Source organism: Microdochium trichocladiopsis, assembly GCF_020744255.1.
Source record: "Microdochium trichocladiopsis strain MPI-CAGE-CH-0230 chromosome Unknown B0I36scaffold_2, whole genome shotgun sequence".
Lineage (NCBI taxonomy): Eukaryota > Fungi > Ascomycota > Sordariomycetes > Xylariales > Microdochiaceae > Microdochium > Microdochium trichocladiopsis.
In genome coordinates, this window is record NW_025763545.1 from 4,169,257 (window position 1) to 4,191,651 (window position 22,395).

Below are 22,395 nucleotides of genomic sequence, written 5' to 3' on the forward strand. Positions count from 1 at the left end.
CTCGAATCGAGGTCCGCTGACGTACATTGTAGGTATCATGAGTGTTATAGCCGCCCAATAGTAGGAAGCTTCGAAGACAAGGATGGAAGTAGCTCCAACCCACACGAGCTACACACCTTGGATCCTCCCAGCCTCAGTACGTCCTAGCATGCTGTGATCGACACAAAGACAACAAGAGCGCGCTAGGATCGACTGATCGTCTGGCGAAGGTCCGATGACGACATTATCTAGTGAAGTGTCGCCCGAAATAGCGTGTGGCTCTTGAACGCGCCCGTTGAATATATTATACACATGTTCAGCCCCTTCGTCTACATCATCTGCGAAGTTTCCAAATTTCAACAAACCCTGCGCACTGAAACATCTTTTCCATCTGCCACCTCCTATAAAATTCTATCCCATCCAACGAAAGTTATCCTGCCCACACCATGAGAACCTTCACAGCCCCTTTTCTGGTCCGAGTGCTTGCCACTCTTCATAGTGCGCAGGTCACTGCAGCCCTTGTTGAACCTGACCTCAGCTCAACGGATGTTGCTGCCCCCGCCGACACCGAGATGCAGCGCATCGATATCAAGGTCGATTGCAATGAGTTGCTCAAGCAGGTACTTGAGGGCGTCAGCGCCTACCCACAGTACTCCAGCCAGGCCGTCGCCGTGGGCAAGAAGGCTGGCCCAAGCGCTTTCACTGCGTGGGCTGCCTGCAAGACGTTCAGAGTCGAAGCCATTGATTGCAACTACCTTGCAGGCTCCATCGCCGGCGCCATCACGACGGCCATCACCTGGGGCTTCATCGATCTCAAGGATGAAGGTGCCGAAGCCGTCAACCCTGGACGAGCTGCTGTCATCAATGACAAGTTGCATCTGGAGCTGCAGGGCCAGTTGGAAGGACTGCACGTGGCTTACGACTTCATCGATATCGACGTCCAGAACAGCACTACACTCACCGGGAGGACCGCGCTGGCGCACCATGCAGAGATCAGGGGTGCCCGGTTCCCTGATGCACCAATCGCCGATTATTCCCTGCTCACGTCAGCCGAAGGGGGCGGCTACGTTCGCGCAACCCCTCTCGTCAGCGGTCCCATTGGCCGGCGGGCGGGAGGAGGCGGATTCAAAGTCAGCTTCGAGGTAAGAAACCCCCATGCGGCTCATACTGATCTCCCAGAATGACACATACTAACATAGCTCGGTCCTGCAGGTGTTCAATCGTTCGGGAAGTCCAAGCCCCGGGGCTGCTTCTCCGTTTGGTAAGGTCATAGCAAGTGATTGGAGTAACCGCGTGGCTTCTCAGCACGACATTGGAGATTATATCGGCGTTGTCGACTTTGGTTATTTGGGTTACATTCAACTCCGCATCATTCCTGAATCCGGCACGGTTGATAATGCTTTTGAGAGTGTGGAAGTCTGTGCAGCTTAGATAGCAAACGAGTTCTAGCCGACTTAAAATATAGATTGAACTCAGGTTCTCGATCTCGAGCCGAATCCTCTTCAGCTGAACTGGAAATGGGCGCGGCACACTGTGTGACGATGCATGCAGGAATCTGACCAGGGCGGGAGCAAACAGTCCACGTGGTATCTCTTGCTTCCAGAAATTGACCTTGTCTCGTATCTCTCAGAGCAAAATCTTCGCGGCTGTACGCCGCCCCTACTGAGAACAAGAGCTACGAGACCATGTCCCAGAAAGATTCAGTGCGAAGCTGACGAGTGTGTTCTATTATTGTAGTTCTGCGCACTGGCGATCTACGCTTGGCATTACGTGCCTACGTTCCAGCGCAGGACGTGTATTCGTCCATCGGTGTCCTGTATCCCTTGTCTACAACACACTTATAAGACAAAGAAATACAATTGCGATTGGCTCAGCAAGCGATGCGGCGCGGCGCGGCGCTTATCCCCTCTCGCCGGCTGTGGTTCTGTGATGTCACCACTTGTAGATGATTGGCTCTGCGTACAGATCTTCTATTTGCCGCCCCCAAAGAGGAACGGGTAATGGCGGGGCCAACCCTTTGACTGAACTCGGTGCGTTGCCCCTTGTCGAGGTAATCATGCGGTATGCCAAGCTTACATAGGCCTGCAGTATGTCTCCAGGAATTTCTGCCGAGGGGCAGCACGTCTAAGTACGACGGGTGATCAGCGTGCACGTGTAAGGGCTGTGAGCAGATCGGTGGTGTCCGCGTCCCATGAGTACAGCCGTTTTCCTATGGGAGCTTGCTTGGCGCCGATCCAGGCAAGGACGTCACGACAGCCGAGCTGAGTCAGACGTTGGCCATATGACACCCATGCGTACGGTATTATTCAGTATTCCAAAGACAGGCACATCGCGTGCAGCCGTCTCGGAAGGCTGCCCGCTGAGTTTGCTAGATTTTCAATTGATCAGGAAGGCGCTCATGATGGGAAAATTGGGACTAATTAGGTGGTCTACAAACGAGCATTGTCACCACGCGGATTTGGCACAGACACGAGAGGCGCTCCAGGGAACACACCATCCCGCACAACCCCTTGCACGGATTTAGCTTGGCAAAGTCTGGGCTGAGGCAACGGCCCGTGATCTTACCCCACAATGACTTTACGTAGTTTCTGATCGTGTCTTGTTGCAAAGCCATGCATGCCGTGGTAGGGCTTTCTCTAGTGCCCCGACTGCGCTACGGGCGTTGCAGGTTCTGTTTGATGTTGTGTTGTCAGGCCGACTCCTCGGATGTCGGCAAGACAAAGCCAATACGCTGGAAGGAATAGTGTTCATCATTTGTCAGTGGGTACAATCAAAAGCGCCATTTCTAGGCAATTCTTTATACACGTTCAACGTCGGTAGAAAGGCAGAGACGATGTATTGAGTTTGAGCTATAACGAGTGACATTTATAAAACAGGAGCTGCTGCTCAGGATGTATTTCTATTCCCACCCCAGGCTTGAACAAAAGAGAGCTTGCCTGACAACAGGCTCATTGCCCCTAAATTGTGGCAACCTTTTACTGCTGCTCGCAAACCAGCATACCGTCGCCCTGGTTGCGGCATCCTAATAAATACTGTTAGCCTGAGGAGTAGTACTAAAGAGCTGGTTGTACTTACGGCCGCTGACAACCGGGCCACTGTTGGAATGATTGGCGTAGTACTTGCAGCTAGAGTTGACATCGTGGCTGCAGTTGTTAGGGCAGTTGCAGGCGTAGTCTGGCAAATGTGCATGTCAGTGCATCTGCTCTATGCAGATTTACCAGTGAGCTTTGGGGAGCAATGGAACTTACAGGGGTCGGTCGCGATGCCGAGCGCCTGTCCGGCCATCAGCGCGGTGAAGGCAACGGTGATCAAGCTCTTGAAGTACATACTGAAAAGGTTGTAGGTGGCGTGTTGGAGAAATGTATTTTCAAGTTGCGAATGAGGACTTGGTATTGGTGGGATGTCTAGACTTAGAAGCTTGAGTTTATGCCCCAAGAAGCCATTACCGATGAGAGGATGATAGCCGTATATATATTCACACGAGTACAACCAGAAAGGCAGCAGACTGAAGTCCTACATAGATGATGTTGTGTAGCTGTTGTGCCCTGAGCAACCCCATCTAAGTCGGGAATCATGACATCGATCATTCGTTCTATTTTAGTTGGCCATATGTCAGCACCGAGTCGATATGCTGTCTTCTATGCGCTATGACGATCTTTCTGATGTCCTGATAGTCGTATGTCACGAAATGACGAAACATCCATCAGCTGCATGTCTCCTGGTGTTGTCTGCACCAATTTTAGCGTGTGTTTGAGATGGCAATTTCATGTGCCCAAGATCGGCAGCTTTCGTATTGTTCCCCTTTCAGAGAACCTAGAGGATCTACTCCACCCAGCCCTGCAAGGTACGGGATGTGTTGCCGGCCGAGGAGGCAATGCGGGGTGGCGCTAATAAGCGCCGCCTCCGGAATAATTGCTGGGGTCTAGTCTTACGGGAGCATTATCCCAGCAGCGCTAGCACAGTACTACTTGTAGATTTACTGCATATGGCACTGAAACCTCAATCGGAGGGACGTGGTTGGCTCACTGCGCAGAACCTATGACCTCATACACGTGTAGGCTAGGACTTGCCAGGTGTCCGTCTACTCCAAGCGGAGTCTTGGGTTCGCTGACACAAAGCAAATGATCGGCTAGGGTCGTCTCCCTGACCGTGCGAGTGCAAGTACCTCCTTAGAAAAGTCAAGTTCATCAGAGATTGTACCTGAGACGAGTGGCGAACGGGCAGTCTTAATCCATCAGGATGTGTGCTGTCTTAATACCCACAGGACCTAGACAGTTCGGCTCTACTGAGAATAGTTGTGACTTGTATGATATGATTGGGTGTGCATTTTGGGGGCTGCCTCTGAGTTGGTGATGGAGGCTCTTGACGTCTTGTGATGTCACTGAAAGTCCTTCATCTTACAGCGGATTTGCGTTTTGGCTCTGGCTATGCTGACGGTCGACCCTAGGCGTACACATCTTGTTCTATTCTTGTTCACTGCATTGACGTCCCACGCTTCTAAGAAGGCTTGACGACAGACAACTAAGTCGCAAGCATGATGACGTTCAAAGTATAAAGGGTCGGCTGTCGTCTGAATAACAACCCCCCTTTTTGCACAACCAAACAACAGCAACAACGCTCCAAAACCCACTCATACAATCCCAAAAAACACAAATCTCTATCCAAGAATCTTAGACACGACACATCGTAACTCCAACATGTACTCCGTCAAGACTCTCGTCACCGCTGCCGTGGCCACCATGTTCGCAGGCCAGGCACTCGGGATTGCGTCTGACCCTTGTACGTTGCCCAATTTCCCCAGGTGATGCAGCAGGCCCTCAAAGGTTCTCGCAGGCTGATGATTTTGATTCCAACCAGACTACGCTTGCAACTGCCCCAACAACTGCAGTCATGAGCTCGGCTCCTCATGCAAGTACTTCGCTGGGCCTTCGGATAACGCCCCTGTCGTGTCGGGCAGTACGTTTACCCGACTCTGAACCCCCGTCAACGTAGCATATGCCAATTTGAGTCGCTAACATATCAATTTCTGCTGCAGAGTGCACCAACCAGCCCAACGACTACCTGATGTGCGTGCCCACCTAGATTTCGCCGCGTCAAACAGGGGTTCCGTGGCACAACGCCAGTCGCGAATAGCGAGCTCGGTGGTAGTCAGCGAGCGGGGATACTATTCCACACTGGCGGGAGTGTGCGAGGCGTTGCGCTGCGCTTTTGTTTTTTTCCATGGCACACTGTGTCTTATGTACTTACTACTGCACGCTCGCTAAAGCAGAAACCAATGTATTGAGTAACCCATAAGCGAGAGCGCCTTCAAACCGAGTGTTGTCATGACCACTGTGAAACGGAAGGGAGTGAACGATGTGATCATTGCACAGCAGCGCGACCCATAAGCTACTGGCGACAACAACAACAACAACAACAACAGTAGAAGAGGAAGAAATAAGAGGGCAGGACCCACGAGGCCCTCAGTATCAATGCGCGACCATATGGCCGGGTGCCCAAAGACATTGTCTATCCAGCCAAAGGTGGCATCTTGCGTGAATGAGAATTCTACTGCATTGCGATTCTCAAAAGGAGAGCTGCCTCGCCTCGGATGTGTGTGAGCTTCATTAGCATAGTGTGAAACAGCCGAGGCTACGTGGCTCTACCGCTTGGCCTCATTCTTTCAGACAGTATTCCAGCGCGTCCTCGGGAGAGTGCGGTTTCTTTATTTATGCGTCGCTGCCGCCACTTTCTCGAGCCCATTTGTTGTGCTCGCCAGGCCCTCAAGCCCATCGAGATCGGCCCTTGTGAGCACCTCGATGTCGCCGTGCACACTGGTAAAACACCGCCCATCAAGAGCAGCCATGTACCGGTGCATCTTGGCAATCAGGATGCCCGAGACAGGCCACAGCTCCGCGAGCGTGGCATCGCTGACTTGAATGATGTGCGTCCTCGGCTTCTTCGGCTCGGCCCCGGCCGCCGTACCGGCGTATGCTCGGGCTGATGCATTGCTGTACGTGGTCAACGCGTCCTCGAGTGGCATGTACTCCCCCATCGCAGCGACCGCCTTGCCAGGCAGCGTCTTGTGTGGCTGCTCCAGAATCGCCCTCACCCACAGGCCAAAGTTGGACGCGACGCTCCCGAGCATCGGAAAGCGCGTGCTGGGCGGCACATTCGAATAGTACACTACGGACTCGCCGCCGTCTGCAGTCACGATAGGGTTAGGGGTGTAGTGAGGCCATGTCATGTTCTCTGCGTTCCAGCCGACCCAGACGGAGGTCGTCTTGGCCCACAGCTCGGGCAGGTTCGCGCGCATGTAGTCGTCGCCGCCCGCGTTCTTGCTCGCAAAGTAGGGCACGTCGCACTGCCCGTCCGTGTTGCGTGCCGCGTTGGGTAACGTGGCCCAGACGTAGTGTTCCAGACTCGGTGTGGCGGCCGCTGCGTCGGCCAGGTTGCGTGCCTGCTGCGCCTCGATGCGTGCGGCCTTGTCAATGTCAAAGTGAGTCACGATGAGGGACTCGAAAAAGTTGGTCATGCCAAATATGGCGTGCGAGCCGTGGAAGGCGGCCTTGAGAGACTCGACATCGTCGAGATTTGCAGAGACGACCTCCACGCCTTGAGCGGACAGGCTACGGGCTTTGTCACCCTGCGGGTTGCGAGTGACGGCTCGAAGCGTGTAGTTGGGGTGGTTGAGAAGAGTTGCAACTACAGAGCCACCCTGGCTGCCGGTTGCCCCAATGACGGTGAGAATCTTCTTGGGCATTGCTGGAAACTGGTTCCACGGTTGTTGTGAACAGGGAGAGGACCGTAGGCGAGCTATCGCGGCGCACTATTGAGTGCGGTGTGCTGCAGGCTCCTATTGAGAGGGGCGTGGCGCAGTTCCTTCTTATAGCTGCCTAATCTAGCACTTTTGTCATCGTTCTAACTGCTCCTTATTTTCGTTAGGTGACGCCTCAGAGGTGCTGAGTTGAGACAAACGCTTCAGCCCATTCTTGCGACGAATCAACATCTGTGGCGTTTCGGGTGTTTCACAAGCGCGCCCGCCATGCCTATAAACAAATCGTTGGGCGCCGCACTAATGCTCAGGTGCGTCTTAAATTGATCCCATGCTGCGCTGCCCGACTGGTGAGGATGCCGCCACGATCCAGGTGCGGCTGATAATAAACTCATGTCCGAAACTTATCGGCTACGTACGGGTCGCTCCGCCAAAGACAATCGCCGCTACTCACTGGAGGGTATATCCTCCGCCAATGACAGAACTCACTCTGCATGGAACTCGGGCACCTAACCCCATAAGTATTTCGAGCTTATAATGGAAATCGCTTTTAGACTCGTCGAATTGAGGCATAAGGACAAAGTGGCGAAGATCCCCATACGTGGACGTATACTTCTAGGCACGGATAGTTACTCCAAAATCGCAACGAGCCCGGTAGTTAACTTGGGATGTACAGAAACGTGTATTCTTGTTTCCCAAAAAGATTGACTAGACGTGTCAAATATTGACATGCTTCGACTGTGCCCAAGCGCATTTCGAGTACCAGTCATTAAGATCCTAATGATCGTATGTATGCTTGCAGAGACGCCCCAAGGGTTTACCAAATAGCAGTCAGATGAATATTTTTGGATAACCAAAATTACTTTCATCCAACCAAAAGAAGCATCAGTGGTTTAGTGGTAAAATCCATCGTTGCCATCGATGGGCCCCGTGTTCGATTCACGGCTGATGCATTTAGGGTAGTTCATTGAAGAGCGATGCGGCCTTTGTTTTTGATTTCTTTTTGATCGTTTCTGATTCATCAAGCTACGCACTCACGGGCTCCATGCCATTTGATAGCGGATTGCACAGCAGACAATGCCCTCGTGGTGGCGTTGATCATGTGAACTTTGCACTTTCCCGAAATTTAGCGGGGCTGCAGGGTGACCGCCACACGGTGTTTATTTGTCCAGGCCGTAACCCTGCTAAAAGTGTGCTCTCGCCGCGGCCGATGGCTAAAGGCATCCGGCACCTGTGCACTCAAGTCAAGGTCGTCCGTGATAATTATGCAAAGCTGAACAAGGCCGAACTGACATTGATGGGTCTCAAGGTGTTACCATGCGCCCAAAAAGGGCTCCCCATCACATGAACTTGGTGAGCCAATTGTGGGCAATATCCGAAAACATCCCCGGCACGTCGATGGGATGATTGTGCCACGCATTTTCCAAGATGACCTTCTCACACGAGGCGTTTCTCGCAACCAGAGCCCGGAATAACTCTGCGAAGTCCCTGCGAGCCATCGCAACGTCGTGTTCCCCAACAACCACCAACACGGGCGGGATCTTGCCACGCGACTCGTCCAGCTGCAGCGAAAACCCGAAGCTCTCAGCCTGCACAGCCGAGGCGGCCTCCATGCCCATCCTCTCGACATCTCCCATGATGATCTCCATCCATCCCATATCGTCGGGGCTGGGCATGTGTGGCATCTCCCATGATGCGTCATCGCTGGGCGGGTGGAGAGAGACACCAGAGACCACCGCGGCGTCGACGAGATTGGGATACGTGGTGAGGAAGTGCAACACAGCCTGTCCACCCAGGGACACCCCAACAAGCACAACCGGCCGTTCGGTCTTCTCAGATGCGCTTTTGTGCTTGATCTCCTCAGCGATGGTCTTAAGCAGGGCAGTCGATTTCAGAAACGTGAAGGGCCCAGTTTGTGCTGCGCGCTCACCGTGACCAGGCAGGTCGGGGCAGATCACTTCGTAGCCCCGTGCTGAGAGCAGAGGAGCCATGTCCTTGTACATGCGCCCAGATAGGGCTCCGCCATGTACGAGAATCAGTATGGCGTCTGGGGCCGAGGAAGCCATTGTGAATGTCTTGATTGCTGCGACGTGTGCGGTGGTCTTTCGGATGCAAGAATAACAGGTCAACTGCAGTATGATGCTGTTGTTCAAGAAGGGAGAGTACGCTCGAGGCTCAGGACAAGAGCCGAGCGTGCCCTTAATTTCGCCGCCGAGCCATTAGGGTGGGAGTCCTGGCGTGACTTGCTTTAGGGTTAGCTGATTCATACTGATTCATGGGAACTAGTTGTAACAGCGCCTATTGTTAGATCGCTCAGATTACTTAACATTGGACTACGTATGGGTTTCCAGGGTAGCTTTTCTGCAAGAACCATGCCGCTTTTTGGGGTGAAAGTCGAGTTACGTGTCCTACGCTTGATAGCGACGTCCCATGACAAAGTTTGGAAATGGCCAACATCGATCTCGTCTTGTATTTTGCATCGCGCTTTACGTGCTGCTTGTGCGACTCTCCATCTTAGCCACATGCTCTAACATGCATACAGCAGCCAATGCGAGGACTCGCTGACACGACTAGCGCCCTCCACCACGCAGCGCCGGCATCACGACGCCCTGCGTTGACAAGGCGAAAGGCCCACTACCGACTCCGTACGTAACCGACTCTGATTTTCAGGGCTTCATAGCGATCCGTGAAGACCATCAGGCAGTCATCGCCTCATTCCAATTACATGTGTAGTGTCTTGTCAGCCGAACAAGGAAATACGGCAGATTACGGCTAGCTCGAGTTATGCAGCCGGAGTCGGTGTTGACATTGAAATTTGCGCATGCTGTTAGTCATACTCCACCACGGGGAAGAATTTTCGGCAGTTACCGTGCACAGTCATGGCTAGGGCGCATGGCCGAGCATGAGCACGCCGATGCTCGGATCCTCACGGAGACTATCATATAAATTAAGCGTGCACCCGAATGAATCAAAAGTAGTGCCCCTCGACGTGACTTCTGAGGGCAGAAACGGGATTCCGTTTCGCCAGCAAGTCATCATGGCCACGCAAACGCAAACCCTTACGAGCTCCGCAGAGTCGATTTCTAGAGAGCACGGAGCTGTCACGATTCCTCTCCAGGTCCTCGAGACCACGCTAAGTGTCCGGTCACGTACGCTGCAACACAAGTCTGCGGACACATACTCGGCCCTGCAGAAGGTTGCCACCGTGTTGCAGCTCTCCGGTGTCAACTTGTGCTCCAGTGCCATCAATGGCCTCGTCGTCGTGGGCCTTCCCACCATCACCGCGGATCTCGCCCTGCCAGAATCGCTCGCCTTCTGGCCCACATCCGCCACGAGCTTGGGAACCGCCGCAACACTGCTGCTTGCCGGGTCGATCGCAGATGCGTTCGGCGCACGCGCATGCGATCTCCTAGGATGTCTTATGATCTCGGCCTTTCTGATCGGCGCGGCGACCGCGTCGACCGGAGTCCAACTTGTGGCAATGCGGGCTGTCCAGGGTGTTGGCATCGCTCTGCACTTATCGTCGTCAGTCGCGCTTGTTGCGCAGGCCTTTCCCAAAGGCAAGGGGCGCAATATGGCGTTCGCCTGCTTGGGACTAAGCCAGCCGCTGGGCTTCTCCTTTGGCCTGGTGATTGGCGGCGTGCTGATCGACGCTGCTGGCTGGCGGGTGGCATACTACCTCTACGCAGGCATCTGCACCTGCCTCTTCTTTGTGGGTCTCTGGGCTCTGCCTCACAGTCCAGACAAGTTGTCGTTTACGGAGCGCATTGCGATGTGCCGGACCAAGATGGACTGGCTTGGATCCTTGCTTGCCTCAGCATTCATGGCGATATTGTGCTACCTGCTTGCGTAAGTCCCTCTAATGCCATACTGGAACGCAGCTTTGTGCGTGCTCGCTAACCGGGGCGCAGTGTTCTGAGTGTCGACACTCGCCGGATCCAAGACGGCGACACAATTGCGCTCCTGTGCATCGGCCTGCTCTTGCTGCCATGCTTTGTCGCCTGGATGCATCGACAAAAGACACTCGGTCGGCCTGCACTGATCCCAAATGCGCTCTGGCGAAACCCGTCCTTCTCCTGCATATGCGGCATCACCGCCTTTGCGTTCTCGGCCGTCAACGCAATGGAACTCTTCTGTAACCTGTAGTAAGCATTCGTACTTCCTCCACGGTCCCCAAGATTCTCTCTGCTGATTCACGTGACACCGCAGCTTCCAAGGGATTCAACACCTATCCGCACTGCAGTCCTCGCTCCGCATCGTTCCTAGTCTCGTAGTCGGCGTCCTTGTAGGCCTGGTCTGCGGCCTCCTCGTCGACCGATTCCGGGCGCTCTGGCTGATCAGCATTTCCGCCGCCATGACGGCCCTGTCCCCGCTGCTGATGGCCGTCGTCGACCCGCAATGGCCCTACTGGCAGGGCGCCTTTGCCGCGCAGCTGCTCTGCCCGCTCAGCGCCAACATCCTTTTCACCGTGGGCCTGAGCATCATCTCCGAGGTCTTTCCCGAGGACACGCAGGCCCTCGCGGGTGCCGTGTTCAACACCTCGGCGCAGTTCGGCACGGCGCTGGGGCTGGCGGTGCTGCAGATCATCTCGTCGTCAGTGACGAAGACGCATCTGGCGGATCAGGCTGGGGATGCCTTGCTTCACGGCTATCGGGCAAGCTTCTGGGCGCTGTTTGGCTTCATGCTTGCGTGTGTCCTGCTCAGTATTCTGGGGCTGAGACGGGTGGGCAGGGTAGGAGTGAAGCAGGAGTAACAGATTTGGACCAGATCATCAAAGACTGTGTTATCACGCTATAAGATTCCAAGCACGCACATACCATAGGACATTCAGAATCGTCACGGAACCAATTTTTTAGTTTGCCAAAAGATGACCTTGGGCATAATTATCTAGGAACTTCCATCGATGACGGCAATCGCCAAACTGGCCCAAAATAAATGACAAAAAGAAGGGATCGTGCTCTCTTCAGACACAGACAGCAAAAGAAGATTGGCGTATGGGAAATTTTGGACCCTAACGAGATCCGCTGACTGAATCCAGAGGGCTGACATAAATTATTGGGTTCGAAAAGACCAAGCCAGGAGATGCACACTTCCTTGCAGTCCACGTTGCGCGCTGTCGTACTGGTCAAGGGCATCTTATTTGGTCTCTGGGACTAAGGTCCCCCGAGCCCAGCAGAGCAACTCGAGCCGGTGATCAAGCATGCGCTTCAGGTCACTGCGGCGCTTCTTGTCGGCTAAGTCGTGCCCGGTAATGACAATCAGCATCATGAAGGACTCGATGATGCTGGGAGGCACGTTGCACAGTAATTGGCCCGTGACGTTCCACTGCAGGAGGCTGGCGCCCACAAGCAGCCCAAGGATGAGGACGACGTTGGCCAGGACAACCACCGGGCGTGACATGGCACTGACCACGGCCTGCGAGATCCTCGTCATCACTGGCGGCCGCACCTCTTTCTGCCGCTGACTCTCCAGCTCCTCCGGCGCGGCACCGTCTTCAGGCCGCAGCAGCAACCCGAGATCCTGCATGAGGGAGACGTCTCCTTCATGCACTGTGGCCAGGGCTCCGTCCACGTAGCCGTGCAGGCACGTCTGCATGTTCTCGAGGACGAACCCGTCGTGCATACCGATGAGCCCCGCGTAGGTGCCAATGAGCAGCCACCAGTTGTCGCTGAACTGGAGCACTGGGCCGACAGCGATCCAGGCCACAATGACCACAAGCATGATGATAACGCCTGTCAGGGTCCCCACGAGATCGGCATAGTAGAAGATGGCGCGTTGACCCCGGCTGACATTTGGAACTAGATTACATCTGTCAGTCGCGGCGAGTGACTCGTTAGATTGGAGAAAATGATGAAAGCTCACCTGGGACGGTCACCATCGGGTTTGGCTGTACATCTCCCGTGATCTGCCGTAGCCTCCTCTCGAGCTCCTCATCCGTCCGCGCGAGGGACGCAAAGGCCTGTTGTGTGCGCGCGGCATGAGTGTTGCGAATGTTGGACAGGACCGCGAAGACGAGCAGCAGCAGCGCCGAGGTCGACGAGTTGATGTAGAGCTGCCATTCGTCGCTCCATCCGTTGGCGGGACCAAAGCCCAGCCAGACGGCGATGCAGACCCAGAACAACAAGATCGTGACCATGTGGCCCAATACAGCCGCGATTGCGTCAGAGAAACGATGCTTCCAGTGCTGCATGATGGCCGTGGGAGTCGAGCGGGTGTCTGGGCTTCGTGGCTCCTGAATTGTGGCTGCCATGGCATACTTGACTTCTGCACGGGTTGGCTTGTCGAGCCGGGCGTTTCCAAGTGCCTCGGTCATCATCCGCTTGTGGCTGATGAGGCGGGATTGCAGCACAGCGGCGTTGCGCATGTCCTCTTCGTACCCAGTGAGTTGCTGACGCATCAGCAGCGAATCAAAGATGTAGCATACAATCGCCTGGACGTTCGAGATGGTGACTGCCCACGAAACGGTAGACGCGAACTCGATGCCAAGGAGTGCCCAGGCGAAGACGGAGCCGAACGTGAGCAGGAATACAAAGGACGAGCCCGAGAACTGGACGACGGCATCGAGCCAGCGGTCAAGCTTCGTTCGAGTCGCTGTTGCCATTGTCGCTGCCTTCTCTGTTTCTGAGTCGTTCGCATCAGGCATATTCACCTGGCTGTTAGTTACCAGCCCGGCGCTGCTTGGGAGGAGGGTTGACCTGGCCGCAGCTGAGACAGCTGTCTTGCGGCCAAATGCCCACACTGCCTGGAGAAGCTGAACCATTGTAGCGGAGTTCTTCAATCAATCATGTAGCCAACGTGAGTTCCTCAAATGAACCTCTATATCTTATGGTGGTTCAAAGGAATCGGCCAGTGCAGAGGCGGAGATGACGCCAGTGTGGTTGTTGCAGACACTGGGCCGGGGCAGGGCGACAGTGGCGGCGACGATAACAGCGTGAGAGTCGTTCATCTCAGTATGGGGCTGGGATGATTAAGTTTGTAGGGACTTGCTCGGGAATCGCTTGCTGTCTCTTGCAGGAAGGAGTTGTTGCTGTTGAGAGAAGCAACCACCGCCGGCACAGTATGCTCCTCTCAACTACTTTATACGGAATGCGCCTAGATGAGGCAGTCTGTGGCTGGGAGGTCTAGGCCATGGTAAGCCTGGCCTGAATTCCTGGGATCCGCTACAGAACTCGTAATGAGGACTACAGCAACGGGAGGGCCGCGTGGCAACGGACCGAGGCTGCCCACTCGTCGCAACTCGGCCCATCGGTGAACCAGAAGTAGCTTGGCGCCAGGCACCACGAAGTTTTGATGCCACAGAACCTTCTTACATGCTGTGCTGAGTTTGAGGCTAGTTATGCAGACCTTTTGCGCCCTCCCGCACGGCAAATGAACTTTAGCGCGCTGCGCCTGTGCCGATTTTCCGCACATAGCTTTTGCGGGATTTTATCATGAACAAGCCACCCAGCCCCATCACGAACATGACTTACGCGTCCTGATCCAGGCGTTGCAGTTCATGCCGCTCTTCGCACACGGTTGTTCAGGCCAAAGGTCGGGCTATGACGTCTTGCCCAGACTCGCTTGGGCGAGTCAGTCCATGCATGAAAACAGACGGGGCCAAGCAAACAAAGTTTCATTCTCTTTCCGACCACCCATTATCTCCATGGGCAAGGTAGGTGTCCTGCGAATGAGAGAGGTACACCAGATATCCACAGTACCAAATCCAAGCATTAATACTAGCGATCAAACGGTCTGGTCCACCTGAGGGCTTTACAGTCATCGGCACAGCTCCTGTCTACCTCGATGACTAGCGGCGCCGCATTTGCCGCAGGATCAGGGTTGCCGCCCTTCCTACATGACAGACTCAAACAATGCAGCAAAATTTTGCATCTATCATTGTGGTCTCGGCTTCTCTAGACGGGTGCATGTGGACTCACCATTCCAGCATCCAACGACTTGCTATCAACGAGACAGCTTGAAGCGTCCGTCAGTAAGTGCGCTGCAGCCCGAGTACTCGTGGCTGGGCATGTTTTCGGGACGACTCCATACTAATTTCACGTGCCCTGATCACATCCATTTCCTTATCGAGCTGATGAGTAATCTTACGCCATGTAAAGCTGTTTGGGGTGACCAGGTTGTCATACGACTGGCAAGCTCTGCTCATATTTGAAGATAGGTCGGGCTAGCATTTCTCAAGATGCTCCCATGCAAACTCCATAATGATTGTAACGATGTTCCGGGAGTGTGCCATGAGAGTCGCGCGCCAACATGAGGAGGACTTTACGAATGCGCTCAAAGCTAATCAGGTCAAGACCAAGGAACCATGTCCCCCTCGAACATCTCATGTTACGGCCCAGGGCAGCAGGGCGACCAAGATAGGTGGACCCTGGGGTAGTGCTCTAAGCTTGACTCAGCAAGCTATGGCAGGGATGCTGCCAATATTAGGCTCTCCAGAGCGATCAACCCACTCGGCCGAGATACACAAGATAGACAAGAAATCGGCCTGGACTCAGCTACAAGCAGGGACCCTGGTTGCTGTTCATCATATGCAAACTGTGTAAGTTCTCGCACAAGCACCTTCCCCCCCCACCCCCCAAAGTCGGTCTCGGGATCCCGACTTATCAGAGTACAGAATCTTCTGTTCGTTCACCCGGTGTCTTTCACAATATTGCATGATCCTGCCTTGAATGATTTCGACGAGCAAGCGGGGTCCCAGGTCTAGGGGTCTAGGTGCTAGGGTAAGAGCTGGGCCCACTGTGCACCCATGCAGCGTCCTCAGGATTGGTTCGATTGGTACGATTTGCACCCATCGGTCAACTTGCTGATAACCTATGTGCTTATAGTTTTCCAGAAGTAGAAGGAGAGGTCGGAGCTGGGTCCGGCTTCCCAAACGAATGATATCAGAACTTGCTTCAATAGGGCGTTGGCCCTCGTTATCGAGGCACGATACCCGAGTTAAACTATTGTTAGCGTGCCGAAAGCCGCAAGGCACGAATAGTTCGAGTTTCTAATTGGGCCAAACCCACGCTCTGGCCGGTCATGCTACGGCGCCGCAATACTGGGGCCGCCCCAGCCCGACTCTCACAACAGCATTTCAACGCGGGAGAACATTAATTCAGAGCCTGTCGCACGTCTTGGCTCACGACGGGCGACTCCAAAAGTTGACCGACGACGAGTGGCTCAAAAGGTTGACCGAAGGCCAGAGATGAGTTCGCCTTGCGTTCTGGCAAGGCCCCCTGCCTTTGCTGATGACGGTGGCGCCAGGCCCCCATTGTTCGAAAGACCTGATACCATTGGCTCCATAGAGCAGGGGCCGCATGTGGAAGTGGACTGCAGCTCAGCCCAAGCGCTTCTGGCAGCCTACAAGTCAGGGCCAAGGTCACGAGTCTAGCACGCCAAGCCGGGAGCTGTTGAGGCCGAAAACAGCCGTGCCAATAGTGCCAATGGAGCATTATCGCGAATTGCACTTTCCAAAGCGCACGAGGGATGACTATATGCGTGCAGGCCTTGCTACCTCTGCGCAAGCGTGGCTGGCGTTCCAAGTCGCATGCCGAACACCAGATAGCAGAGTGCCCAAGAAACCACATAAGGCGAGGACACGCACACAAATTGCCAAACTCAGCAACTGTCTTGCCCATCATCCTCCATAAGACTTTTCCAGAGCTCAAAAATCACCGCCAGAACATTTGTATGTCTAGCCCAAGGTCTAAAAGCCCACACAAAACAATCCCCTTGCCAGACCACACGACAGAAAACAACAATCATGGCAAGCGGACTCGAAACCAGATACCCAGGCACCTTCACGGGCCAGCTCACGAGCTCGACCACAAATATGACGTGCGACACTGGTCCCACGACGGGCCAGTGGAGCCCCGACTTCGTGCAGCTGAACATTCCACCACACCTGCACGCCTTCACCATCACCGCCGCCAACGAGACAGCCGTCCAGGCCATGCTCGAGTGCTGCAGTCCCAACCTGCCAAACCTGGCGCAACTGTGCTATCTGTGGTGCGAGGTACCCAAGGAGTACTACAACGGGACGATCACCAAGGACACTAGCCCGGGTGGGGTGATGGATGCATTCCATAGGTGCTTGACGGACAAGGGGGCCAAGCTGGGGATCTCGGGATATCAGAATGCGGGTGTGGCGAGGAGCGGGCCGACTATCATGGCGGTTGGCCTATGGGGTTTGATGGTTTCGGGGTTGACGCTGGTGGTGTAAGAGTCCCCCATATCTCGCAGCGTGAATAGTGAGGTCTTGGCTCTTCGCGATGCTGTTCTCTGGTTTCTGGAACGGCATGAATATGAAATAAACATTTGCACAGTACGGATATGCATTACATACACTCCAGGGGCCCCCGAACGTGCGTTTCGTATAGGACACCGCAAGCCGACGAGAGGCCGCGAAATAATACTTGTTCCAAGTGTGCGTGCGAACGATATGCGACAAATACCGGCAGGCAGAAATATTGCTCAGTGGGCCAGAGTGGCGTTTCTTGTTGTGAAATGTCACATGTCTGCGCCTTAAGTCCCGTGTTGTTCAGAGGTAGCGTACTTGTTTGGCCTTCCTTGTGTGCGCTATGGTGACTGGGGCGATCGATTGAGACTACGCTACCAACGACAAGTAAAGACGGGCAAGGCATAAGTGTGTGCAAACTTTGGCGTCCGCGCAGTCGACTTAGAGATTCGACGAAGGAGACCATTTTCTGAGTTCTAGACATTGGCGCGCATTTGGTACACGGCTTCTCAGGTCGAACAGGAAGAACATCCGCACACCACTATACGGTTTTCGAACGGCTTACTTTCTATTACTGCCGATGAAGGCTGTTATATGCTAGAATCTTGAAAATTTTAGTGTATCTGCCGCAGGCGAGCCGAATCTACAAATTGATATCCAGCTCGGCACCCCTGACCCTGGTATACGTCTGTCAGACTTCATAATCAGCATTGCCTTCGATTGCTCAAAATCGTCGCGAAAGGGGAGTCTATCCGAGAGCCTTTACCCTCCAACAAAAGTTCCCTTGAAGTTCTTTCAAGGGACGAGATTCCCATGGCGTACATTAGGTTTCAGTCTAGTCAGGCGGCTTGATGGCCCGTCTAAACATCCTCTTAGCAGCTCTAATCAAATTTACAAGACTAGACAGTAGGTGCATGGAACTTCGGCTGCATCCCATGTTTAAATCACGTGGCGAACGAAAGCAAAGCTTCGGCCACCGCTAATGGCGTGAAAGAAGTGAGCTCATGGCAGCTGTGTTCAGTGAAACCTAGTCGAGCGGAATGCTGACGATCTGAGCCAGCGAGAGATTCCTATGGGTACATAACCAACAAGGCCTCAGGCCCGGGGCTCACCGATAGGAGTAAATTGCTAATGAAAGACAGACGCATTAATGGAAGGCATCAATGAATTGGTATTCTAGTTACATAATTGAAGTTCCTTATATGCATCCTCGAGTAGACGAATAGATAGAAGTCGGTCGGGGTTATCCTCGGCATAAAGCTGCGCCTCCACGGCAACGACATGCTGTAATATCTGGATCGCCTCCTCGATCCGCTGGTCGGCGAGATATGCCCTCGCAAGCTCATGCTCCGATGTTAGTCGAGAATGATCCCTCTCATCCAGTATCTCCCTCTCCACCGCTACTACATGCTCGAATATCTCAATCGCCTCCTTGACCCGCCGGTCGTCGAGGTATGCCTTCGCAAGCTCGCGCTCCGATACCAATCGATCATAATCCTTCTCGTCCAGTATCTCCCTCTCCACTGCCACTACATGCTGTAATATCTGGATCGCCTCCTCGATCCGCTGGTCGGCGAGATATGCCCTCGCAAGCTCATGCTCCGATGTTAGTCGAGAATGATCCCTCTCATCCAGTATCTCCCTCTCCACCGCTACTACATGCTCGAATATCTCAATCGCCTCCTTGACCCGCCGGTCGTCGATATATGCCTTCGCAAGCGAGTGCTCCGATGTTAGTCGAGAATGATCCTTCTCATCTAGTATCTCCCTCCCTACCGCTACTACATGCTCGAATATATCAATCGCCTCCTTAACCCGCTGGTCGTCGAGATATGCCCTCGCAAGCACGCTCTCCGATACTAGTCGAGAATAGTCTTTCTCGTCTCGTATCTGCCTCTTGACCGCTACTATATGCTCCAACATCTCGATCGCTTTACTAGTTCGTCCGCCTTCGAGGTATGCCCTCGCGAGCTCGTGCTCCGATGCTAGTCGATCATAATCCTTCTCGTCTCGTGTCCTCCTCCATTCCTCTACTATATGCTCCAAAATCTCAATCGCCTCCTTGATCCGTCTGCCATCAAGGTATGCAGCCGCTAGCCATCTTCTTATAGTAGTCTCCAACAGCCCTGTGTGGCGTTGATTTGCCCAGCGCCATAGTTCTTCAAAGTGTTGTGTTGCTTCTTTGAACCGTCGGTCAGTGTGCATGCATCTACCAACACTAAACACAAGCTCAAACCGCACGTCTATTTCCAGAGCTCGGGTGTCATGAAGAAGTCGCACTGCGTGTGGCGTGCACTCCCTCCATCGCTTGCGGTTCTCAGGATCGTGTGAGGGAAATATATCTGTGAGGTGACCTATGGCATCACGCACCACCCGCTGCTGCCAACCCTGCTTCTTGACCCATTCTCGCGTGGCCATATGCACGAGACTGTGCATGTCGAATGTGTCGTCGTCTCCTCGCCGCACGAGAAACGAGTATCCGCAGAGAACGCCGATTGCCCATTCTGTCTCCTCGGACTCTGACTCGGGCAAAATCCATTGCGGTATCGCCTTTGGCTCGACGCACGCCATGAATGACAGCATATCGACTGCAGTCTGATCGGACTTCCTGATCTGTTCGAAGGAAACAACCCATGTCGTGGCCACGGCATTGTGGGACTGTCGATATCTGGTGCTGTCACGGAATTCTCGACCAAAGACTCGGACTGCATCTTTCTCGGCCCCACGTAAGAATCCGAGGTATTTGCCGATGGGGACCTTGGTCTGGTTGAGATATGCTGCTGCCTGGGTGATTGCGAGAGGGAGATAGGCCAGTTGGGCAAGGAGCTCTCCCACTTCGTCCGGCGCCGTGTGCCTTTGCGCCAGAGACTTCTGGAAAAGCAGTGTTGCGTCCTTCGTGTCCATTTGCTCAATGTCGACAATGTTGGCCTCTGCAAATTGCGCCGCCACTTGTCTCGATCGCGTCGTTAATAGGACCAAACCGTTCTCGCTCTCAGGAAGGTACGCCTCGATGCCAGTTTTATCATCAGTTCCGAAGAACAGCTCACCGTCATCAGCGTTGTCGACCACGAACAGCCAGTTGCCGTTTTTGTCTGAGCTCAGATATTGACACACAAGGTCCTTGATATCTTCGTCGTCGCTTTGCTTCCGGACACCAAGCTTCTTGGCGATCTCGACGTACGCCTGTTCGACGCTACCGTGACTCAGGACTGGCACCCAGAAGATGGAATAGTCGGGCCGGCTTTCTTTGGTATTGTAGGCGAAGCGTAGTGCAATCTGTGTTTTGCCGATGCCACCGAGACCAACCAGTGCGACCCGTCGTATTTCCTCTCGGTTAGAGAGCGCTTCGTCCAGCGCGTCGAGAACAGTATCTCGCCCAGTGAAGCGGGCGTTTTTAGGAAGCTGGATGTAGTAGCACGGAGGAGTAGGCTCTACTAATAGTTAGTGGTGTTCTAGTCCAAGACGGTCTAGACTTGTGTGACGCCTACCATTGACTCCCTTGGTTCTCGCGATGCCGTCTGTACGACTCCTCTTTTCCGTAGAAGGTATCTCATTAAGCACGGCTTTCCCATACGCAGCCGCAATAGCCGCCGCGTACGGCTGCCACTCCTTATTTTTCTGCTGGTCGCCATAGTCGCACACCCCGCGGATCACTCCCACGGGGATTCGGTTCATCGTGCCTGCCGCCTCCATCTCTAGACCAATGACCCCGTACTTGTCTCTGAGTTCGTTCCGTTTCTGCGCATTCTTCAATAGCTTGTCTCCCGACCCGATGGGCCCGTACCACACGCGTGTGCGGGCTGTGTCGGGTCGGCGAGGGCGTTCGATAGCTATGTCCGGCCTGCCCTCGGTTGCCGAGTAGAGTGTGTCGTGGTCTTGTCCGGGGTCGGCAAAGGTGCCCGTTGCGTGCTCCCTGTCGCGGATCGTCTCGTAGTAGGGGAGGAATGTGGCGGCCTCGTCTGGTGCTTCGAGCTTTATCCGGCCGATTGCCGACCGCACGATCGGCTTGGTCGTGGTCAAGACGTGCCCGTACCGAAGGGGTTGAAACCCGCCGTCTGTCTCTTTGCCGAGGTCGTACGCGATGACACCGGGCCTTTCACCCTCGGGCAGACTGACGAGCACATCGCCGAGCCGAATGTCGCGGGGTGGGCTGCTGGCCAGGTCTGGCAGTCCCGCCGCGACCCCTACCAGCAGCCCGAACCAGAGATTGGGAAAGCACTTGAGGATCTGGCTGGCGAGGGCAGCGGCTGACGCGGTCCCGTACTCCTGGCCGGCTGGGAACGTTGCTATCACGACGTTGTGGCCGCACATACTACCGGCGTGGAAGACGTACTCGTCGCCGCGGTCGACGGGAAACCGGCCATGGTGTCGCTCGTCGAGAAGGCACAAGGCGGCCTTGGCTTCGATCTCGAGCGGCGCAATCCAGACGACGGCATAGTCGTTGGGGTCGAGGGTCGCCGTAGTGTCATTTCGTGATGCCGCCATCCTGTCTCGTCGAGAATGGGACGCGGTGTCGCCCGCTCTCCACGCACGGCACTGTGGCCATTCCAGTGTTCATGTGCTGACAATCGACACACATTGGGACGAGAAGGATTGGGCGTCGACCCTTACCCCCTGCGATGGTGTTTGGCATAACCCCGCATCGACCCAGCCGCCCCCGCGCAGGCACTCATCTGCCATTCAACTTGGATCACCTGATATAAGCCAGCAAAGGCCAGCGAAAGGCAAAAACAGAGCAAATAGAGCCTTATCAGCGAGACATGGTGCTGAACGACTTCCGCACAGTCCCCATCCACAACTTGGTAGATGTGGCTTGTGCGCGCACCATCTCAAACCAATTGTTCGTAGACATTGGTCATAGCCACTGCCACACCTGTTTGGCGGTAGGCATCAAGTCGAATGAGCCAAATTAATATTGACGGATGACCGAAGACAACCTCACAGCCGGAGAGAAATCAGTGAATCCTCAGCGGGTGTGGTTCAAACTATGTGTCCATGTGCCGCGAAGTCACCGAGGCGTAGTTCGGTGCACACATTGCCGTGCTCATGTTGCTTCATATCGTCTACTATCTACATCTATCCCAGACCAATCGTAATCCAGCAGCACGAGTGGATAAGTGGCATTAACCCGCCATGCAACGCGGACTTCACCTTGACGGCATGGGAGCACCAAGCGATCGCCTTCAGTCCACTCCGCCAATTTTGCAAAGGACACGCTGCGGGACTATTGAAGGGGAGCCACATCCTTCATCGTCAAGCAACAAGAGGCTACCGCATTAACCCCTTTGAAGCATCTTCTGTCTCGGGATGAAGCCGCACGACTCACGCCAATGGCAGCACGGCTCCCAAGATAACAAAGTTCCAATGCAGCAAGCCCAACACGTGACATGGGCATCCGTTGCCTGCATGTCCAACGATGTTGGTTGTGGCTGTGTTCCCTTCCACC

At 54.4% G+C, this 22,395-nt stretch overlaps 9 protein-coding genes and 1 non-coding gene across 10 annotated transcripts; 5 read left to right on the top strand and 5 right to left on the bottom strand.

Annotated features, from left to right (window-relative positions):
* The first annotated feature begins 260 nt into the window (after positions 1-260).
* On the top strand, positions 261-1,458 carry B0I36DRAFT_381377 (uncharacterized protein). Its single transcript, XM_046160853.1, has 2 exons — positions 261-1,121; positions 1,192-1,458. Exons 1-2 carry the CDS (start codon positions 426-428, stop codon positions 1,408-1,410), a joined length of 915 nt encoding a protein of 304 aa, XP_046017474.1. The 5' UTR covers positions 261-425; the 3' UTR covers positions 1,411-1,458.
* A 1,496-nt stretch (positions 1,459-2,954) lies between these two features.
* B0I36DRAFT_359930 (uncharacterized protein) lies at positions 2,955-3,306 on the bottom strand (the record flags this gene model as incomplete). The annotated part of the gene is made up of 3 exons (XM_046158214.1): positions 2,955-3,001; positions 3,055-3,153; positions 3,228-3,306. The coding sequence occupies 3 exons, from the start codon at positions 3,304-3,306 to the stop codon at positions 2,955-2,957; spliced, it is 225 nt and encodes a 74-aa protein (XP_046017475.1).
* A 1,370-nt stretch (positions 3,307-4,676) lies between these two features.
* Positions 4,677-5,061, top strand: B0I36DRAFT_359931 (uncharacterized protein; the record flags this gene model as incomplete). Its single annotated transcript, XM_046158215.1, has 3 exons — positions 4,677-4,758; positions 4,837-4,935; positions 5,015-5,061. The coding sequence occupies 3 exons, from the start codon at positions 4,677-4,679 to the stop codon at positions 5,059-5,061; spliced, it is 228 nt and encodes a 75-aa protein (XP_046017476.1).
* Positions 5,062-5,683: 622 nt separating this feature from the next.
* On the bottom strand, positions 5,684-6,733 carry B0I36DRAFT_381378 (uncharacterized protein; the record flags this gene model as incomplete). The annotated part of the gene is made up of 1 exon (XM_046160854.1): positions 5,684-6,733. The coding sequence occupies exon 1, from the start codon at positions 6,719-6,721 to the stop codon at positions 5,684-5,686; it is 1,038 nt and encodes a 345-aa protein (XP_046017477.1). The 5' UTR covers positions 6,722-6,733.
* An 882-nt stretch (positions 6,734-7,615) lies between these two features.
* B0I36DRAFT_t35 lies at positions 7,616-7,686 on the top strand. Its single transcript has one exon. It is a non-coding gene; the product is annotated as a tRNA-Gly (tRNA).
* A 387-nt stretch (positions 7,687-8,073) lies between these two features.
* B0I36DRAFT_346341 (Alpha/Beta hydrolase protein) lies at positions 8,074-8,799 on the bottom strand (the record flags this gene model as incomplete). Its single annotated transcript, XM_046156453.1, has 1 exon — positions 8,074-8,799. The coding sequence occupies one exon, from the start codon at positions 8,797-8,799 to the stop codon at positions 8,074-8,076; it is 726 nt and encodes a 241-aa protein (XP_046017478.1).
* A 905-nt stretch (positions 8,800-9,704) lies between these two features.
* On the top strand, positions 9,705-11,551 carry B0I36DRAFT_78368 (major facilitator superfamily domain-containing protein). Its single transcript, XM_046163366.1, has 3 exons — positions 9,705-10,582; positions 10,645-10,878; positions 10,943-11,551. Exons 1-3 carry the CDS (start codon positions 9,771-9,773, stop codon positions 11,484-11,486), a joined length of 1,590 nt encoding a protein of 529 aa, XP_046017479.1. The 5' UTR covers positions 9,705-9,770; the 3' UTR covers positions 11,487-11,551.
* B0I36DRAFT_403980 (Low affinity iron permease-domain-containing protein) lies at positions 11,552-13,424 on the bottom strand. The gene is made up of 3 exons (XM_046161766.1): positions 12,596-13,424; positions 12,182-12,531; positions 11,552-12,148 (listed from the first exon to the last, which is right to left on the bottom strand). Exons 1-3 carry the CDS (start codon positions 13,374-13,376, stop codon positions 11,870-11,872), a joined length of 1,410 nt encoding a protein of 469 aa, XP_046017480.1. The 5' UTR covers positions 13,377-13,424; the 3' UTR covers positions 11,552-11,869.
* Positions 13,425-16,270: 2,846 nt separating this feature from the next.
* On the top strand, positions 16,271-17,042 carry B0I36DRAFT_316045 (uncharacterized protein). Its single transcript, XM_046152955.1, has one exon. The coding sequence runs from the start codon at positions 16,476-16,478 to the stop codon at positions 16,932-16,934; it is 459 nt and encodes a 152-aa protein (XP_046017481.1). The 5' UTR covers positions 16,271-16,475; the 3' UTR covers positions 16,935-17,042.
* Positions 17,043-18,125: 1,083 nt separating this feature from the next.
* Positions 18,126-21,566, bottom strand: B0I36DRAFT_284513 (uncharacterized protein; the record flags this gene model as incomplete). Its single annotated transcript, XM_046151567.1, has 2 exons — positions 20,438-21,566; positions 18,126-20,380 (listed from the first exon to the last, which is right to left on the bottom strand). The coding sequence occupies exons 1-2, from the start codon at positions 21,432-21,434 to the stop codon at positions 18,126-18,128; spliced, it is 3,252 nt and encodes a 1,083-aa protein (XP_046017482.1). The 5' UTR covers positions 21,435-21,566.
* Between the last annotated feature and the right edge of the window lie 829 nt (positions 21,567-22,395).

Bases quoted from the DNA above. Each gene is read 5' to 3' on its own strand.
- B0I36DRAFT_381377 (XM_046160853.1), top strand. From the start codon at position 426: ATGAGAACCTTCACAGCCCCTTTTCTGGTCCGAGTGCTTGCCACTCTT. The intron at 1,122-1,191 runs GTAAGAAACCCC...TCGGTCCTGCAG, and splicing joins GATTCAAAGTCAGCTTCGAG to GTGTTCAATCGTTCGGGAAG.
- B0I36DRAFT_78368 (XM_046163366.1), top strand. From the start codon at position 9,771: ATGGCCACGCAAACGCAAACCCTTACGAGCTCCGCAGAGTCGATTTCT. The intron at 10,583-10,644 runs GTAAGTCCCTCT...ACCGGGGCGCAG, and splicing joins ATATTGTGCTACCTGCTTGC to TGTTCTGAGTGTCGACACTC. The intron at 10,879-10,942 runs GTAAGCATTCGT...GTGACACCGCAG, and splicing joins GAACTCTTCTGTAACCTGTA to CTTCCAAGGGATTCAACACC.
- B0I36DRAFT_403980 (XM_046161766.1), bottom strand. From the start codon at position 13,376: ATGCCTGATGCGAACGACTCAGAAACAGAGAAGGCAGCGACAATGGCA. The intron at 12,532-12,595 runs GTGAGCTTTCAT...GATGTAATCTAG, and splicing joins CCCGATGGTGACCGTCCCAG to TTCCAAATGTCAGCCGGGGT. The intron at 12,149-12,181 runs GTGCGGCCGCCA...AGGATCTCGCAG, and splicing joins AGAGTCAGCGGCAGAAAGAG to GCCGTGGTCAGTGCCATGTC.
- B0I36DRAFT_316045 (XM_046152955.1), top strand. From the start codon at position 16,476: ATGGCAAGCGGACTCGAAACCAGATACCCAGGCACCTTCACGGGCCAG.